Here is a 19924-nt window from a genome sequence, read left to right as displayed (position 1 = left end):
TCCTGCACACAGCACATGGCCACTTCCCAGTTCTTTCCACCTCACCACATGCTTTACCACTTGCCATCACCTTCGTTTTTCCGATATTCACCTACAGACCTTTTGTCTCCATACGTTCCTTCCACTTGTTCATCTTCTCCTTCAGTCCATCCATACTTTCTGCAATCAACACCAGATCATCTGCATACAACAACTCCCACGGTAAACCCTCCTTTAAGGTCTGAGCCAGCACCTCCATCACAGCTACAAATACTAGTGGACCTAGTACCGACCCCTGATGCACTCCCACCTTCACCTCAAACTCACTACTGTTCACTGTTCCCGTCCTTCGTCCTTACAGCTGTGGGCGCTCTTTTGTACATTGCCATCACCACTCTGATCAACCATTCCTCCACTCCTAACTTCTTCAATGCCCATGTCACTACTTCAGGTGGAACCCTATCGAATGCTTTCTCCAGATCAACAAACCCAAGAAACAACTTCTTCCTCTTCTCCATATACTTCTCCTGCAACTGCCTCACAATAAAAAGCACATCTGTCGTTCCTCTCCCTGGCATAAATCCAAACTGCATTTCATCAATCTTCACTTTCTTCCTTATCCTCCTCTCCAACACCCTTTCCAATACCTTCATTCCATGCTCAAATAACTTTATTGCTCGATACGAGCCACAGTCCAGAGGGTCACCTTTCCCCTTGTATAGAGGGACGAGGGTACTCAGTTCCCAATCCACTGGAATGCGGGCTTCTTTCACCACCAGATTGCAGATCTGTCATTCTCTTCACACCCCAATTTCCCGCTGCCTTCAACATATCTCCCACAACTCCCGTCGGCCCTCCCGCTTTTCTACTCTTCATTGCTTTTATCGCTTCCTCAACTTCCTTCTCGGTTATCTTCTCTGCCGGTCCAAAAACTGGGTTACTCTCTGTGTTGCGACCCCATTCATTCTCTGCATTCAACAGCATTTCCATATATCTCTTCCATCTTCCTTTAATTCCATCTGGGTCCACAATGATTTGTCCCACTTCATCCTTCAAGCAACTCACCCCCATCACATCACACCTCTCTTTCGCTATCTGCTTTGCAATCCTGAATACCGCTCTCTGACCCTCTTCCAAATCCAAACGTTCTCCGAACATTTTCCTACATGCCTCCTGTGCCTTTGCTACCTCTTTCTTTGCAGCCTTCTTGGCTGCCTTATAACTTTCATGCTCTGCCTTTTCTGCCCCCATACCCTTCGCCTTCTGCCACTCCTTGAACTTCTTCCTCTTCTCGTCAATCTTCTTTCCAACTTCATCATCCCACCACCATGTTTCTGAGTGCCTCGGTGGTCCTTTTGTCCATCCACATACCTCGCCAACGGCTCCCAACAGACTATCTTTCATTGACATCCAACCACTTTCAAGCTCAACCACATCATCCTCTACCATACTCACCCTCTCTTTTTATGCCTCCCTCACTGTCACCTCTTTCAACCTCCACACCTTCATTCTGAGATGGTATTTCACCTGCCGAGCTCTCCTCGCACCTTTCACCTTTATGTCGCAGACAACCAAGTGGTGCTGTGAAACAGCCTCCTCCCCCGGGATCACCTTTGTGTCCCGGAGGTGCCCCCTATCTCGCCTACGCACCATCAGGTTGTCAACGGTTGTCGTCGACCCACCTGGCGTGCATGTAACATTGTAACAAGCTTATTATCCTCTTTCTGGAACTGAGTATTACAAATCAACAAATCAGCTCCATCAGCAAACTCCAAAATCCTTTCACCTTCTCCATTTCTCACACCATATCCATAACCCCCATGAACTCCCTCAAAACCGGCCATACTCCTTCCCACATGTCCATTTAGGTCTCCTCCTACCACAACAACTTCCTCATCTTTCACGTTTTCCATCAGCTCCTCTATAGCACACCAGAACTTGTCCTTCTCTTCATCGCTCCGACCAACCTGCGGAGCATATCACGAGATGATGTTCACCAAGAGCTTTCCAATCATCATTTTCACCATCATCAATCTTTCACTCACTCTAGTCACACTCACCACACTGTCTACAAACTCCTCAGAAAACAGGACACCAACACCATTCACGCCCTCCAGGCACCCTTGCCACACAAACTTGTATTTCTGTCCCTGCCTACCCTTCACCATTCTCACACCACTTCCCTTCCATCTCGTCTCTTGCACACAACATATGTCCACTCTTCTTCTGACCAATACTTCCACCACTTCTCCTGATCTCCCTGTCATTGTCCCTACATTCCATGTCCCAAACCTCAGAAACCGATCTCCACGTCGGGCATCAGACGTTTCATCGTCATAAATGGAATGATTTCCACCCTTGCTTCGATCGGGTTCCCCACCTTGAGTTTTGACGAGAGGGAGTGGGGTCCCCCACGGGGTACTTCGGGCTGTACCCTGCCCATATGTAGTTGTAATTGTCATGGTTCTCTTTTTGAGGCAATGTTTTTATGGCCGGATGCCCTTCCTGACGCCAACCCTTTTAGTCGCCTCTTATGACACACAGGGATACGGTGTACCTATTCTAAACCGGGGTACACACCGGTAAACCGGGGCACACACGAAACTTCAACACATTAAAGATACCAATGTAAATTAGTGCATCACAAATTTTGTTTTTGCAATTTTGACGACTTACATTGGCTGCCATTGCCATGTGTGTGTGTGTTGATGTCAAATTCTTAACATCTTCTCCAGAACGGCTGAACAGATCAATGCGAAATTTTAGAAATATGATCGACTAGTCATGGGGATAAACGTTTGCAAAAATATTTTTAAAATTCATTAATTTCAAAAGTCATCGGCTATGTGGTTTGGCCGCCATCTTGAATTGAAGCAAAAACTTAAATAATCTTTTCCGGAGTAGCACTTAATGGATCACGACGAAATGTCATCCATATGAACTACTGATATGGGAAAATATTTGTAATCTGTGACGTCATCAGTCCCGTGGTATGGTGGCCATCTTGGATTTAAGAGAAACCTTTAAACATCTATTCCCAGAACTGCTGAATGGATCCACACAAAATTTCATATCGATGATCAAATCGCATGAGCAAAAATGTTTCTGAACTATGACATCAGTGACGTGGTATGGCAGCTATCTTGGATTTAAGGGTAAAAATTTGAAAATCTATATCTCCAGAACTGCTTAACCAATCCAAACTAAACGTTGCAGATATGATCAACTATCCATGAGGAAAATTTAATGAAAATGATGACGTCATCAGTCATGTGGTATGGCAGCCATTTTGTCCGGAAGTCTTTCATCACTGCTCGTGGATCTAATTATTAGGTTTCCTCTGCATGCAATGCAGAGAAAACCTATTCTTACTGTGCAGATTATTTTCCTTTCCTTCTGCCACTGATTTTCATGTCCGAAAATTTAAAAATAGTTACATTACACTGGCCCATCAGATGACAATACAGTAAGTTTTCATACAATGTCATCAATGTGTCACTAAAAAGTTTGACATTGGAGGAAACAAGTTTTCCCATTTAAATGAATCTAAATAACATTTAATATGTCCTAAGTCGAAAATCGTTTGCACTAAAAACACTTTTAACAAGTCCAAAAAGGCATACTTTTGTACATTTACATTCAATAACATCTAAATCATAAAATAAAATACCTAACAAAATATATAAAAGCATAATAATGTACTAGAAAGCATCTCAAAATGCAAAGTCACATTAACTTTGTACTGAAACTAAACTTGACAAAAGAAGACTTTTTAAAAATTGCACATTTTAGTCATTTACATTAGTGTTCTCCATATTCTCAGGATAAAAGTTTGTTGAAAATTTGATGACAAAGCTTAATTCGTAGAAACGTTATGTTCTCATATTGGACAGACACACAGAAGCTCAATGGTAAATAAGTAAACACGGAAGCGATTTTTAAAAAGGGGCGTCACTCTTACAGAGCTGTGGTGGGGGCTAACATGGGTTGTTTGTCCTTTCATATTTTCAACCATTCTTTAATTATTTTATCCATATTCTCATCATAAAGGTTTGTTGAAGATTTGATGACAAAAGCTCAATTGTTTTTAAAAAAAGAAATCATCACCTGGACAGATGGACAGACATACAGAAGTGATTGCAAAACTCTGTCTTCCACTGCACGGGGGACCACCTAATAAATAGCATAAACATGTAATATCAAGTACTCAATGACTATGGTCATGGATGGATCATATTGAGGTACAGTGTGAGGGGAAATGGAGGGGGAGTGGACTATTGGTGGCAGGAGTAATGTTTATCACTTAGCAGGATCATAATTATCAATGTTTATCATTCACGAGTCATGTTAAGCAGAAATTCACTTAACCCTTTGAGTACGGGATTTTTTTTTGATAAGAATACCCCTGGTACGGGATTAATTTGGCATTTTAGTACAGGAATGCAACCACGTACTGCCAATCTAATTATAGGTATAGTCGATGACGTGTAGTAACGTCATCCGTACACAAAACTTTTTCGTGGGTTGCAGCACTGGACGTCATCCGTACCCAAAGGGTTAAAAAATAATAATAATAATAATAATAATAATAATAAGGGTACACGTGCACCAGGTGGATGCTGAACTGACTTAGACGGCATGGGTAGAGGGTGTGTTCTTGCACCTCTCGCCGCTTTACACCTTCATGCATACAGTAGATATACTGTATCGACTGCCTAGAATGCTGTTCTGCTGACGCAAGCAGTTCCTAATTCTGTATGGGCGGGAGGAAAGAGGAAATGTCGGGTGCACTAACAGGAAATGATGACATTACTGTATATAGAAACGTTGCAATGTCGTTTGAAAAGTGTTCCCCTTTTGGTTAGCGACATTACGGTGTTAGAAGCGATGTTGAAGGAGAACTTACTGTATCAGTATCTTCCTCAGCATTGCTGTATGCTGGAAGAGATACATGCACCTGGAACTTCAGCATTTCAAGCAGGACATGGTATCACTGTTAGACTTCATTGTCTAAGTGGCTCTATATAAACTAGTGAGTGCTTAAGCCCTTTCCACTCAGTAACCCCCCCCCCCACCCCCCCAACCCCACCCCATCCCCTTCCAAATGTGGATTATATATGCAGCAACCACCCACTTGCAGAATCACAATCCCAATCGCAATCCTTGACAAAGCAGTCTTTTTTCTTGGCATCAGAATTTTTTCAGCTTTGCCATCAAACAGAACATCCTTGATCCGCATCAATTCCCCATTTAGTTCAATGTTATTTTTCCCATTTAGGCCAATTAGTTGACAAGAATATCTGCCTTCACGAAACAAGCCAGGAAATTATTTAAGGTTTTGAGCTGAGTGTCATGATCACGAAGCCAATGTGTCTTTGTATCATGGCTTGAAACACCATAAATGTACCTCTTGAAGAGGCACGGTCGATATATAGAAGTGAAGCTAGAGTTCAGTTTTCCTTGGTTAAGAAAGGACTTTCTTCTGCTCTTGGACTTCCTGCCTTTCAGGGACAAATGCATGTCAGCAAGATGCACATTTGATTGGCTGTGATGATGTAAAATGCCGTAATATTTCGTCCAAGTACTGATAAACTGAAGGGTTTTGAAAGTGCAAAAAGGCAAGTTGTGTTCTACAGTGTTAATGTATATAATAATTCAACTGAAATAAAATAAAGATTGTCGCCGTTGTTTACTGCCGTTGATGCAGCATCTATTAAACCACCTTTTAACACATTACATTAGGTATTCGTTAGGGTGCACACGGTGCCCCTTTTAAAATATATATTTATAGAATCAATCTGTCCCTGGTCTCATTGTATTCCTATACCAAAATAAGAAAGCCAGGCAAACTTTCAAGAAGATTGGAAACTATTTATGTGTCCCACCACTGCTTTGAATATTCACTGGCAAAAACAAATAAACGGCAATAAACGCTTACAGAAATAGGTGGTATACACATACAAAAGACACATGTAGGGATTTATTTTGTTAGCAAACATCGACAGAAAATATTAATGCATGACAGACATAGTTCAGATATTGATTTCAAGTACATTTTATATTCCTTCACAAGTTCACACATGTATTCAACAATGTATTAATTGAACATAATGGCCAATTTGGCTAACATACACAAAACAGAAAGGCAACAAACTCATGAATCAGCTGCTTATGACTTTTGGTCCAACAATGTCTTTATTGTCCCTGACTTTTATCATCTGGTTCAGTTGTCCTTTTTCTCAGATTGGGCCTCATCTTTCTGTTCTCTTCAACAACTTGGAGAACATTCTGATAGTGCTCTTCACCGCGAGCAGCTGCCAAGAAGTCGGAGCTCAGCTTCACGCCTCGTTCTGCTGAATCATTCACTACATTGATTGCTCCAACATTGATCAAGGCATTCTTGTAGAATTCTGATTCAGGCCATTCGTTAACATCCAGGGACAGGAACCCTGCTTCCAGCTTCAGAACATGGAAGAAAAACCATGAATCTTCGGTGACAAAGTCAGCAAGTTTTGAGCCGAGATTGACTTCTGTTGGGAACCTTGGTTTGCCGAAGCCTGTTCCGAAACGATTCTCAGGAAGCTGGCGCGGTGTCAGGTCTTTTTTGGAGCAGTTGGTCTGCAAGTAGGCGACACTCATGAGCTGGGGTGTTACTGCTGAATAGTGCCAGTGGTATTAGCTCTCCGGTAAGGTACCACAGGTGTCGACTGAACGCCTTCAGTGCGCTACTGGCCACTATGGTGTTGAGTTCCTGATACCGTAGCAGCTTCTTGTACAGGAGGAGGTCATTCCAGGGGGCATCTACACTGATGGAGCATTGCATCCACCAAGTGGAATAGACGAGTGTTGCAAAGGTGACGAATTCTGTGAGCTTCTTTCCCTGGTGCTTGGCTGTTATTGTTCCAGATGGGAGATCCTGGATTTGTGTCTCAAACAGGCAGATTTTCAAACAGTAGATCAATTTCGCCATCCACCTAAGCTTCATGTAAGGCACCAGGACGCTGAAATGTTGTAGTAGGGTAGTCAGGATCGAGATAGACTGCACACAGCTGTAGAAATTCTTTGTAGTCATCCCATTTCTGGTCAACTTGTGATGTCACGAGTTGCAAGGTTTCTGCACGCCATTCATCAATTATATCTTTACCTTCCTCGGGAAATGACGCTAACTGTATTCGGTGTAGTGGCTGATCGCTCTCATGGGGAACCAAGTTCCAATTTTTCCTGAGACGAGTGAACAGCATGACATCTGGAGACTTGGATGTCTCGATCTTGAGATCCTCAAACACGTGCGTAAGAATGACTTCTCCTACGTGATGCCGACAACCAGACCACAAAAGTGGACGTTCTAGGGTTTCCTGTATCTGAATGCATGCTGCGGACACATGCCCTGTGTTGCTAGCGGTCGTATCAAACACCATGTTGCAAATGGAGTCTGTGCAGTTCCAACTGCACAGCAAATCAAATGTGAGCTTTGAAATGATTTCTCCAGATTTTTTATCAGTTCCAGGTTTGTAAGCAGGCACACCAAGAACCTTGATGTCTGTCACATCTCAAACCACCACAGTCAGCCGCTCCTCATTTTCATATTTATTTGTGAGCGAGGGAAGCAGCTTGCCATCCCAGTGAAGAGAAGCAAACTGTGGAACATCCCACTTCTCCTGGTAACTTTCAGCTATTTGCTTTCCGATTTCTCGTCTGGATTTATCAGCCACAGCATACGATGTATATACTTTGGACACATCCCCTCCAGCTTCCTGGACGAATGCCTCAGTGAAAGCAGCCTGTTGTGATGGAGTCATCTTCATTCTGGTAGCAAGTGCAACCATTTTGGGGGATTTCATGATGTTATGAGGTATGAAAGCCTCTGTTCCAGAATGTACCACTCATCTGTGTTTCTTCTCGGATGTGTATCCATAGAGGTTCCTGGCAAGAGATCCACTCCATCCTCGGTGTCACCAGGATCAGTATCGGAACTGCTCTCAAATGTTGCTGTAGCAGTTAACTCCGCCATCTCAGTTTCTGCCTTTTCTTGCCTTCGTCTGTCCAGAAGCTTGCGTTGTTCTGATCTCTGTTTCTGTTTCGCGAGGGAAGCGTCAAAACCTCCAAAGCTAGCAATACGATCTGTCTTCATGGACTGCAGGAATTTGATGTCCTCAGGAGTTTTCATTTTCTCTTCAGCATCAAGCGGCCAGAGTGGGAATGTTTTGGAAAGATCCTGCTCATGTTCATGGACTTTGCTCAAAACAGTTGGCATGTCACGGTGACTTTTGGGGATTTGTCTTAGTTTGGAGTTCTCATCGTGCAGCTTCAAGATCTTTTCACATGCTTTGCGATCACATATCAAAGGAACGTTTGCTTTCTCATAAAAAGGCTGAATCTTTGCAGGCACCAGCTTGGAACAATCCCACTTGGTTTTGTTGGTAGAATATCCATCCTGTATATGGAATATCAGACACCGAAGGACCTGTAGTGCTGTAGGCAAGCGAGATCCAGTTATTTCTGAATCAACGTCCGTGATCGATTGACCTAGTGCAAATATCTCAGAAGAGTTTCTTGTTTTCATTCTACTAGATCCTGCTGCAGTTGCTGGCGAGCCTGGCATAGATTCATGCTGGAGTTCATCAGTTGAGCAGATATCAAGAACACCAGCATCTTGTGATGATTTATCCTCCTCCATAATATTTCCTCTCTGCTAGTAATTCTGGCAGCGCACACAAACGTATCACAAATGTGTGTCAATATCTACAACTGGGTAATAGCATCTGTGTCATGACAGGCCAAAGGCAAACATGTCAGCTACATCAGGATCAGTTCCTGCATAATGCATATACTTGCTACAGAGCAGATCAGTCAATCAGCTCATATTGTGACTGCATTGTTATGTCTAGACAATGTCTAGACTGTGCATGTCTAAAAATAGCCCAAATCTAGCAGCAGTTTCCATGGCAACTGTCTGGACATTTCATCCCTGGCATTTCTATTTACAACTTTACACAGGTAAATCAATTCACATTGAACTCTCAAGAAAAAAAAACAACAAATAATGATACTAGTGCTGGAATTAAAGACAGCCTATTTACCATAATATTGTTATAATGGCGGCTTATGGCCATTTTTGTGGAAATATTCAACTGAATGGTGGGACACATAAATAGAGTCCAATTTTCATAAAAATTGACTAGGACTATTATTTTAATGATTGGAACAAAATAAAAACAGGGACAGGGCAATATGCTCATATGGGGGCACCGTGTGCACCCTAGTATTCGTGCCTGTTTGTGTCCTTTATGAAGTCCTTAAAACAGTACGTTTCCTGTTTGGAATGATTTTCAATTTTGTTTGACTGTCAGACAGGCCTCCTACAAGGCAGACAGTCAGACAGTAAAAAATAGTATCACACTCCTCTCTGCACATTTGCGATCGGGACAAATGCTGAGCCAAAGTACTGCTAAATCACAAACTAACATTTGTAGACAGACAGATACAGCAGCCAGACAGACAGATAAAATGAACCAATTGCTTAACCCTGCTTTTTGATTCGCATACACAGGGTAATTATTTTCATGTTAACAAAAGACAGACAACTGGGATACACACCCATATTGAGTAGCTAGTGTAGTAGTGTAAAATAACGTCAGGTTTATATTCCAGTGTTGGCTTAGCGGTTAGGGTGCCGGCTTGGGATCCTAGGATCCTGGGTTCGAATCCCGGTCGATCGCTGAATTAACGCCAGGGGGGTTGACTCAGCCTGTCATCCTTCCGAGGTCGGCAAATTGAGTACCAGCTTGCTGGGATGAATGATCCCGGTGTGTACCCCGGTTTAGAATAGGTACACCGTATCCCTGCGCATCGTAAGAGGCGACCAAGGGTTGGCGTCAGGAAGGGCATCCGGCCATAAAAACATTGCCTCAAACAGGGAATCATGATTGTCATAGGACCCGCAAGGCTAAGCCCCGCTATAGTGGGGAAAACTGGCCTCAAAACGATCATTCATTCATTCATGGAATCTAATCTGTTGATCATTTTGCCAAGTGGAGATCTATAAACGAATTTGTTAAAATTAAAATCACTCCCTGTGGCCGTTGTCTCACCTTCCTCACTTAAGTCTTTGAAAACCTCATGTACATCCACAATATCTTCTCCACTGGCTGATTTTTTTTGTTTTGTTGTGTGTACAAGATCGAAGCTCGTGTAAGAGCTAACATTAATCACATAAAAACAAACACAAAAAGCATATGATCAAGGGAGCGGGAGACAAGATGGGAAGAGAGAGGGAAGCACACAAGTACAAAAGTAGAGAACAGGGACATCAGGAGATCTGTGGGAGGGAGAGGGCTTGGGGGGAGGGGGCGTAGGAAGGTTGAGGTATAAAACACATGGACATTGCTTGGACTTGAAGGAAAGAAGTCGGTATTTCAAAAAAGTGGATCTGGGGTGAATTAACGGGGATAGAAAAGATCAAGGTTTTGGATGGGGGAAGATAAGAGATGGTGGTGAACAGCTGTTTTAAAGACCTGGAGGGAGGAGTGGGATTGAAGAGAGTGAGGGAGTTTGTTCCAGAGGCGGGAGAAAAGAGGAATTAAAGAGTGAAGGTGAGCAGAGTCTTGATTTTGGCAATTTCACCATAAGATGGTTGCTGGCAGATCTTGTGCATCCTGTCGGAATATTTAGCAGACAGAGCACAGACAGAGCTGGGGGAGCAAGGCCGGAGAGGAGTCGGTAGAAGACAGAAAGAACACCAACCTGCCTGCGGTGACAGTGAGTGAAAGGCCCTCGGAGTTAGTTTCATCGCAGGAGATTCCACGTTTATTTGCCACATCGTTTCCCACATTATTCCTCTCCAGGCTAGTGTTACTCATTTTTGTATTATTCCTCCTTATACATTATTCCTCCTTATACAATGTTATTCATTCCTCTCCAGGCTCATCCCCTCATCCCCTTCCCCCACACAAAAACCTTCAGTCGTTTGTGAACCTGTCGCTCTGTAATATAGCTCACCAATGAGCCAAGACACTTGTATTTTTTTTTTTAAACATTGTATTTTAACGCCAAATTCTGGATCCGGTCAGACATGGGCACAAAGTGGCTTCGATTTCTCCTCGCGTAGAACAGAGCTCACTTAGAACAGGGTGAATGCCATACGATTACAGCCTAGTTTTACCACTTGAGAACAACTCCCACATCTATTATTGGATAGTTTGTGGTTTTCAAGGACAGTTTCACTGCACTTTTTAGATTTTGCTGCACATTCCTCTAATGCCGAGACGCCTTTGGAGTCGCAACTTATGACCTTATCAAAGACAACAAAAGGCACTCATCCTGGGTTGTCCTATTCCCACAACAACAACAAAAAATTAACTCAGGAGAAATGGTGTGTCATTACCATTAATCATGAGATGATAGTCTGAGGAACTCAACCGATGCTAACTGAACTCTGTGTTCTACGCGAGGAGAAATTGTAACCAATTTGTACCGTTGTTTGAGTGGAACTGGACTGCTACGTCAACTTTTCAAGATAAAACTCTTTGCAGATGATACAAAGTTGTATAGATTTGGTATTTTCTTCGTCCATACAAAGCACAAGGCTGTGGGGTAGCATCATTGGCTGAGGGTACTGCTGTGCCGCTGATGCAATGACCTCCGCTGGTTAGGGCAGGAATTTGGAATTTGGTCATGGTGCCGGAGATAGCTCGCCTACTCTTTGTGAAGGATGTCGTGGGATTTGTAACGTCCACCAATGAATACCGGCAGACGGGACGCCAGTTTAACGTCCATCCGAGGGACAGCACACATATTGATGAATCACCCTGCCTGTGAAACACCAGGATGACAGTTTATAGCTGGGTCAGGTTCAAACCCAGGCTTGACAGCTTAGAGGCAAGTCTGCGTACCTCTAGGCCATCCTATCAGCCTATAGAGTTATTCATATTCAAGCTGAAGCAGAAATCCTACAAAGATGTGAAAGAAGGCATGGACTGGTCTCGTAAATGGCAGATTCATTTTAACAACGGGAAGTGTAAAGATGTCCTTTATGGGATAATTAACCAAAAGTTTGTTTATACTATTGATGGAGATTTTGGACCGAGTAAAATGAAAACCGAGAACAAAGGAGGAGGCCTAAGTGCTCTGTTTGATACAGAATCATCAGAAAGATTGAAAGCATTGAAGTTGACAACAATAGTATACAGGAGCCAACAGGTTGAACTTATTCAGATATTCAAAATCCTGAAAATTGACCAAATCGAGGTTCGGAAATTATTTACAATGTAAGAGAGCTCAATAAATCGAGGGCATGACATGGAGATAAGGAATAGTCCAATCAATCTATGACCGAAAATATGCTAACCTCAAACAAATTGCAAAAGAATGTATTTTAGTTGTTTCAATATAAGAACTGTTTCCTACATGACATTAAAAAGTCTAGAAACATTCAGCTTGGGGAACATTTTCAAAATTAGGTTTTCCTTGACCCACCCTGTATGTGGTTTTTAACCACCTTGATATGAAACAGTCCGATTGTTATCGAATTTGATTATACATCACTGTGTTATCAGATTATCATTTCATCTATTAACAGCCTAATCTCATTTCAAATAAACTTCTTCATAATGTGGACTACCTTTTTCACTTTCCTTTGCCTTAGGAATGTCTATGTTTCCCCGTGAAGGTCGGCTTGAAGGTCAACAGAAGGTGCATTTGAACAACTGATGCCACGACAGTCTCCACATCCAACTGAACACTGCAAACCATGTTTCTTGCAGTTGCAGCGTCGACTGTCACAATCTGTTTTACAGTTACATCTTATGATCTTCAGTAGTTTCTCTGGTGCTGGAGGCAAGTGGGTACGGATAGGCTGAAGTCTGTCACCGGCTGTAATCCATCCCCAGTCCTCTGGAATCAAATCCACATCTTGCCCTATCCACTGCTGAACTTGCAAGTAAACACGCTGACTGTGGTGTCTGGCTGCTGCTGACGTTGGCGGTAAGACATGAACATGGACAAATGAGGTATTAGTCATGACTTTGCTGCAAAATTTCCTGCACCTCAATAGATCCAAGCCTTCCCCAGGATTACCATTATACAGACAGGTAAGTGCTTTCTCCCCAGCCACAATGACTTCCTCCTTTGATGCCTTTCTGGAAAATACTTCAGCTTGGTGCTTGAAATGAGCGTCACTTTTAAGTTTTCTCAATGCAGCTCCCTTTCCAATTCCATATAAACGAGATGTTGTATCACATCCTGTTATGCTATGAACAAATGGGAGCAAACAACATATTTCAGGGCCAAGTCTTTGCTTGATGCATCTGATGTTCCACACACACTTTTCTTAACAGCTGTTTGTTTGGCCTCTGACTTGAAGTAGATATCTCTTGAGCAGATGTCTGCATGGTAGCATAGAAGCACAAGAAGATCGGTGTCTTCTCCAACTAATACTGTCACGTTTGCAGATGCTGATGACACTGTAGTCTGGACAATCAGCAGGTCAGCATCCCCAGTAGCATGTAACGTCTTGATTCCCTTTTCTTCCATCTTCTTGCTGAGCAGATTGATGAAACGTTGTTTGTTTGCAGAGTTGGTCAAAAACTGCTGCTTCTTGGATTTGAGATGCATATCCTCTGTGAATCTGACTTCAGGTCCGTATGTTCCACCAGTGCGTCGCATGTGAGCATGGTCTTTTGTGGATGGGCCATTGCAATACCCATCGAAAACAACTGTGGGGTTTGAGTACTTCAAGACATACTCTACATACAATTTGCAGAGGGATGCAAAACTAGCTCCTTGGGGCCATGGTATGCGTTGCAGCAGAGAACCACCGTCAAAAACATGATGCAGATCTTCTACGTTTGGTGCTGGCATGTCATATCCGGCTAAAGTCCATATTGCATCTGCAAGTGCTGGCTTCTGTGCCTCTCTGAGGAGACCAGATGAGTCAAACAATGAAGAAGGAAAGCTACAGAGTTCATAAGTGAAGACTTCGAGATGTCATCAAAGAGGCCGTTAGCTGCTGTAATTAAACGTTGAAACAGGAGCTGAGGGTCAACCTGTACTGATTCTCCATCTATCTTCACTGCTGTCTTGGCTCCAAGGGTTACAGCTTGGTTTGCCTTCTTAAAGGTGTAGCTCTGTACATTCTGAGAAACCATTGATTTGAGGACACGACGGCCAACTTCTTTTGCTCTGTCAACATTTACATTTGCATCTGCTGTCACACCAGTTGCTATGTTCCGAAGGGTTGGATTCTCTGCAAATGGATTTCTATCCTCAAGGAAAGACAAAATTGTCTTGGTGTCATTGTAATCTCTAGATTTTCTTGCTGGCGCGTCTTCTGTGCTGTTCACTTGTGTAGAATTCAGTGTCTGTAAACTGCTGCATGGCAATGTTGATGTCTGCACAAGCTGGTCTGGAGAGTAACCACTGTGCTCACTGAGATTCTGACATTCTCTGTCCTCTAGTCAATCCACCTGTTGTTTTAATGCTTCTCATTAAAACATGCTCTATTACAAGATCTGTAGATAAGCCAGCCCAAAAACGATCACTTCTCCTGAGTACACGGTGTCCAGATTCAAAGCAGGTGTACACTTCAGGGTGATCTGCTTCTAGATTTTGAATATTTTGCAAGTACATGTAAGCTGATTTCAAATAGAAATTGTGTCCAGCAGCAGCAAAATACAGCAACATGTCTTGTACAGACTGAAGATGAAGATGCCAGTTCCCTGTACGTTCTGCTTTTATAAACTTATGGAGTATGTCTATCATATCCATGTACTGAAGCCAAAGAGATGGCGTGCGATGATGAATGAGTTCTACTTTTTCACACACAAGCTTTTCATTCATTTTGTCAACAACATTCTCCATACAGACTGACTCCGCAGTAACGTCTCCTTTCAGTAGATATTCATAGAGTTCAATACATTCTGACAAGACATTGTTGCTGGTTATCCTGGTAGGACCTTGAGCTGCTTCATCTTCAGAGACTATGACTTGAGGAATATCTGCAATATCTGGTTCCCTAGGCGTAACATCAGAAACATCATGTTCATTTGAATCTCTGATGTCATTGGACATGTCGTCATGTTGATGCTCTTCAAACAAGGGTACTCTGAATGCCTTTGAAATCAGCATAGCATTAAGGGCCTTGTCAACCAAAAAGTGTCCCCTGACAGCCCTTGATACAGACTTGTATTAGCATAGCTTGAAAACCAAATTTCCTTAGATTTCAAACTATTTTGTATCTGACCTCTGCCGAAAAGTAGCATGCAAAATCCGTCAAATTTATTTCGTTTTTAAAACTGTTTCCGCACTCTAGACTTTTGATATATCATTAAGGCAATACTACTAAGCATGTTTATCAAAAAAGTATTTCTTTTGCAATTTGTTTGAGGTCAAATTACAGATTGACTGGACTAGAAACAGCACTGTAGATCTCAGCTAAGACAAACTGCTTTCTCTGTCAGACGTCCCAACAACTGGAATCCACTTCCGGGATACGTTGTCAATGTAACTACTATTAACCAGTTCAAGTCCGCACTGGAGCCACATCGAGCTGACCGTCCATTGAAGTACAGCCATTATCAAAGGTTTTTTTGAATTTTAACAAGGGACAAATAAGCAATGCTTCATGTCTCGACCTCCAATAAATACAGTAAGTTCAGCGTAATCTTCAGTGCAAGTTTTCCAACCAAGGCCAAAACTCGTTTATGGGTCCATATCGATTTATGTAATTTTATCATTCTACAATCCCTCAATGCCATTCGCCATTCCAGTGAACAAATGACACCAGGTCATCAAAAGCGGTAGAGCAGTTTACATTTTGTATCACACCGATAGGCCGGATCTACATTCGGAACTCAACCAAATTGAATCAGCTTGTTATTTTCACCTAACCAACTTATCCACCTCGTTTCGTCTGAATCCGTCCACAACTTTTTGAGATACCATGCTATATATCGTTTTTGGCCCTATCTCTCAATGGTGAACAATCGCTTAAAAAAATTGTAGTAGCTGGACCTGGATCCAGATCTTCACCAAAATTTAATAATTTAGACCTTATAGCTCCCCTTATTATATACATTATGTGTCTGTTTTGATTTTTTGTGTGATAAATCTTAGCTCTTTCACAAGCCTCATTCCTGTATACAAAAAAAAAAAAAAAAAAAAAAAATTCTTTTTTAAAACTACTGAGCCAAATCAAACCAAATTTTGCATTTGCCTAAGAGTACCCCAAGTTGGTTTCTGTCAGGGTAGCATTACTGGGGGAGAAGGTTCCAGGTGGGAGGAAGACCCCAATTCTCTCAATGTAAATGTGTATCATGTAGTGCCACCCAGTGGTGTCCGGTATTACAAATCAGAATCATCATCTTATGTAAGTAACGTTTTAATATAAACAACTTGATTAATATGCATTATGTTGATGTTGAAATCTGAGTGAAAAAAGAAAAAAGAAAAAGAAAAAAAAGATGTTGAAATGTTGAAATCTGAGTGAGAATGAGAATAATTCGAAGTTTTCAAAATGTTTAGTTTTCTTCATTTTAGGCAGAGGTTCAAACCAATGCACCCAACACCGAGCTTTGCAGTGACGTGGAACTAATTTTTGCTCGCGACATATACAAGCATCAAGGTCGGTTGAGCAAGCCGACCTCCAAGTGGATGGAGATGACTTCGGGCAAATTATGGAATGAATAGAGCAGAATGCTTGTGAAGCAAAACACGCCATCTTTGGATTAAATCCATCATCAATGCAACTTTTGCGTATAGAATGGAATAAGTCGAGTGCTCAGGTCTGTGTTTCATAAATTAATCTGATTATTTCATAGTTTCCATCCTCAAATTCAATTAAACAGCAACAAGTACAGATACATTCAAAGTACACCAACCCCATGCCAAATAAATAAACATCATCTTCCAGCATGGCATTGGCAGGGCGCCTTCAGCGCCCGGCAATACCGCCATGCAGCGCATCGAGACGGTATTGGGAGGGAGAGGGGTACAATTTAGGTATGGTATGCTAGGGGTTTAGGTATGCTATATTAGCCAATTGATTAAGAAATTAATTATTTTACGATTATTATATATTTATTTTAATTTCACAATTAATCAATCAATTATAATTGATTGATTAATTGTGAAATTAAAATAAATATATAATAATCGTAAAATAATTAATTTCTTAATCAATTGGCTAATATAGCATACCTAAACCACCAGTGTTTCATCTGAATCTAACTTTTTGAAAACTAATTAAATAATTAATCAAAAATTAAATAAGTAATCGATTAATTGACTGATCAATTCATAATTAATTGATTAATTAATAAATCAAAAAATATCCTTTATAGCCACATCACTTGGTCACCATCGTGTCCAAATATTAGCTTCATTGCTCAAAATGTGCCTGAGATAATGCCCAGAAGAGAAAGGAAATAAATAAGTACTCAATTAATCGATAATAATTAAGTAACTAATCAATTAATTTATCAAAAAAGCAAAAAAATACGTTTTTGCTAAAGTACTTGCTCACTATTGTGCCAAAATTTCAGCTTCCTAGCTTGAAGGATGGCTGAGATATCGCCTGGACAAACAAACAAACAAGAAACAAACAAACAAGAAACCGGAGTGAAAACCGAGTACTCCCTTTCAGCGCGCGTCATTGCCGGGCCCCCTTCGGTGCCCAGCAATGACACCATGTCACGCCTGGAGATGGAATAGGAAAGGAGCGGTGTACAATAATCCCCATGATACCTTGACCCACTAAACCAAACTTCAGCCAATCCATAATTACATACTAAACATTATGGGGGTTAAAGACCAACGGACCTTTCAGGCAAGAATGAGCACATGAAGTATAATGTCATGCACAAATCCCAAACCACAGTGATCATTACTTCCCATACACAGCACACCACAGAGCCAAGAAGCCAACAAAATAAGAACAAAGACAAAATGAAGGGTCATGGCAATGTGTCATTACTCTGGGGACATTATTTCTGGCGATTTTAAGAATGGGCAAGAATTCGCTAGTTATTCCAAGTTATGTCCTCTCAGATCCGTGGATGGGATGATAACCTCGCATATACCCAAAGTACAAAACCACTTGCTTTCAATTCAGTTTATAACCAACAGATCATGTGGTAACCACACTGAGTGTTCAGATAAGACAACGCGAGACGGCTATAAAATGTGTTCAAGGTAATGGTGCAAGGATTCAAGCTTACATCTTCATTGAGGGTAGTGAAGGTCTTTAACAGCTCCCTTGCAAACTCCAACTTGTTAATAACCTCTTCATATTTCATAACGGCATCCTGGAAGGAGGAGAGAAAAACCATCCTTGAACATGCAGTTGCTTATTAATGTTTTTGCTTTTTCTGATTACACGTTAGCATCTCGCCTCACAGTGGTCTTCGCCAAAAATAGAGGAGCTATCACCAGTGCCATGAAAAATTACAAATTCCTGCCTGGACTACTGGTAGCAAGTGGTCTGGTCTTCGTGGAGGTTCCTTGACACCAGGTGGCACCGCTTGCAACAGTGCATTCAGAAAGTATTCACGCCCCTGGACTTTTTTTTACATTTTGTTGTTTTACAGCCTGATTTTAAAATGGATTAAAATGAAATATTTACATAAGTATTCAACCCCGAGTCAATACTTCGTAGAAGCGACTTTGGCAGAGATTACAACTTTGAATCTTCTTGGTTATGTCTATCAGCTTTGTACATCTGGATTTGGGGAGTTTCTCCCATTCATCCTTGCAGATTTGCCCAAGCTCTGTCATGTTGGATGGGGAGCGTTGGTGAACAGCAATCTTCAAATCTTTGCACAGATTCTCAATGTGATTAAGGTCTGGGCTTCGGCTGGGTCACTCAACGACTTTCACGTTCTGTTCTGAAGCCATTCCAGGGTTGCTTTGGCTGTATGCTTGGGGTCATTGTCCTGCTGGAACGTAAATCTTCGCCACAGTGCAAGGTATTTTGTACTCTGAAGCAGATTCTCATCAAGGATTTGCCTGTATTTTGCCCAATTCATTGTTCCCTTTGTCCTTACAAGTCTCCCAGTCCCTGCCACTGAAAAGCCTCCCCATAGCATGATGCTACCACCACCATGCTTCATGGTAGAGATGGTGTTTGATTGGTGATGAGCTGTGCTTGGTTTGGTTTTCGCCAGACGTAGCGCTTTATATTCAGGCCAGAGTTAAATTTCCATGTCATCAAACCACAGAATATGATGATCATCAGACCAGTATCCTCATGCTGAGTCTTTCAAGTGTCTTTTTGCAAACTCTAGGTGTGCTGTCGTGTGCCTTTTTCTCAGGATTGGTTTCCGTCTGGTCACTATCCCAGATTTGCGAAGTGCTGCAGAGACTGTTGTCCTTCCGACAGGTTCTCCCATATTAGCCAAGGAACTCTTTAGTTGTCAGTGGTCATTCGGTTGTTGGTCACCAAGCTGATCAAGGTCCTTCTTGCCCGTTCACTCGGACAGCCAGCTCTAGGAAATGTCTGGGTAGTTCCATACTCTTTCCATTTCCTAATGATTGAGCACACTGTGCTTTTGGGAACTGTCAACACTAGAAATTGTTTTATACCCTTTCCCAGATCTATGCCTCCTCACAATTCTATCTCGGAGTTATACGGACAGTTGGATTTCATATATCCTTGGACTTCATGGTGGAGTTTCTGATCTGACATGCACCGTCTACTTTGGGATCTTACATAGAAAAGTGTGTTGCTTTCTAAATAATGTCCAATCAATTGAATTAGCCACAGGTGGACTCCAATCAAGTTGATGACATGTTAAAAATGATCAAAGTAAATTGGATGTACCTGATCTCAATTTGGAGTGTCATAGCAAAGGGGTTGAATACTTATTGACTCAAGACATTTCAGCTTTTCATTTTTAATTATTTTGTCGAAATTTGTAAAAAAAAATAATCCACGTTGACATTATGGGGTATT

The 19924-nt window shown here is 41.8% G+C and overlaps 1 protein-coding gene across 22 annotated transcripts in view; it reads right to left on the bottom strand.

Moving 5' to 3' along the window:
• Window positions 1-19924, bottom strand: part of CAPRIN1 (cell cycle associated protein 1) — a 273536-nt gene that overhangs the window by 104238 nt on the left and 149374 nt on the right. For all 22 annotated transcript variants that reach the window (XM_068103406.2, XM_078783857.1, XM_078783858.1 and 19 more), the window contains exon 3: window positions 18192-18278. In XM_068103406.2, coding sequence (XP_067959507.2) covers window positions 18192-18278 — 87 coding nt within the window. The remainder of the gene's footprint in view (window positions 1-18191; window positions 18279-19924) is intronic.

The sequence above is a fragment of the Myxine glutinosa genome, chromosome 8 (assembly GCF_964187855.1).
Source record: "Myxine glutinosa chromosome 8, kmMyxGlut1.1, whole genome shotgun sequence".
Classification (NCBI taxonomy): domain Eukaryota; kingdom Metazoa; phylum Chordata; class Myxini; order Myxiniformes; family Myxinidae; genus Myxine; species Myxine glutinosa.
Note: the sequence above shows the minus strand (reverse complement) of the source record. Positions and strands in the feature narration are given on the sequence as shown.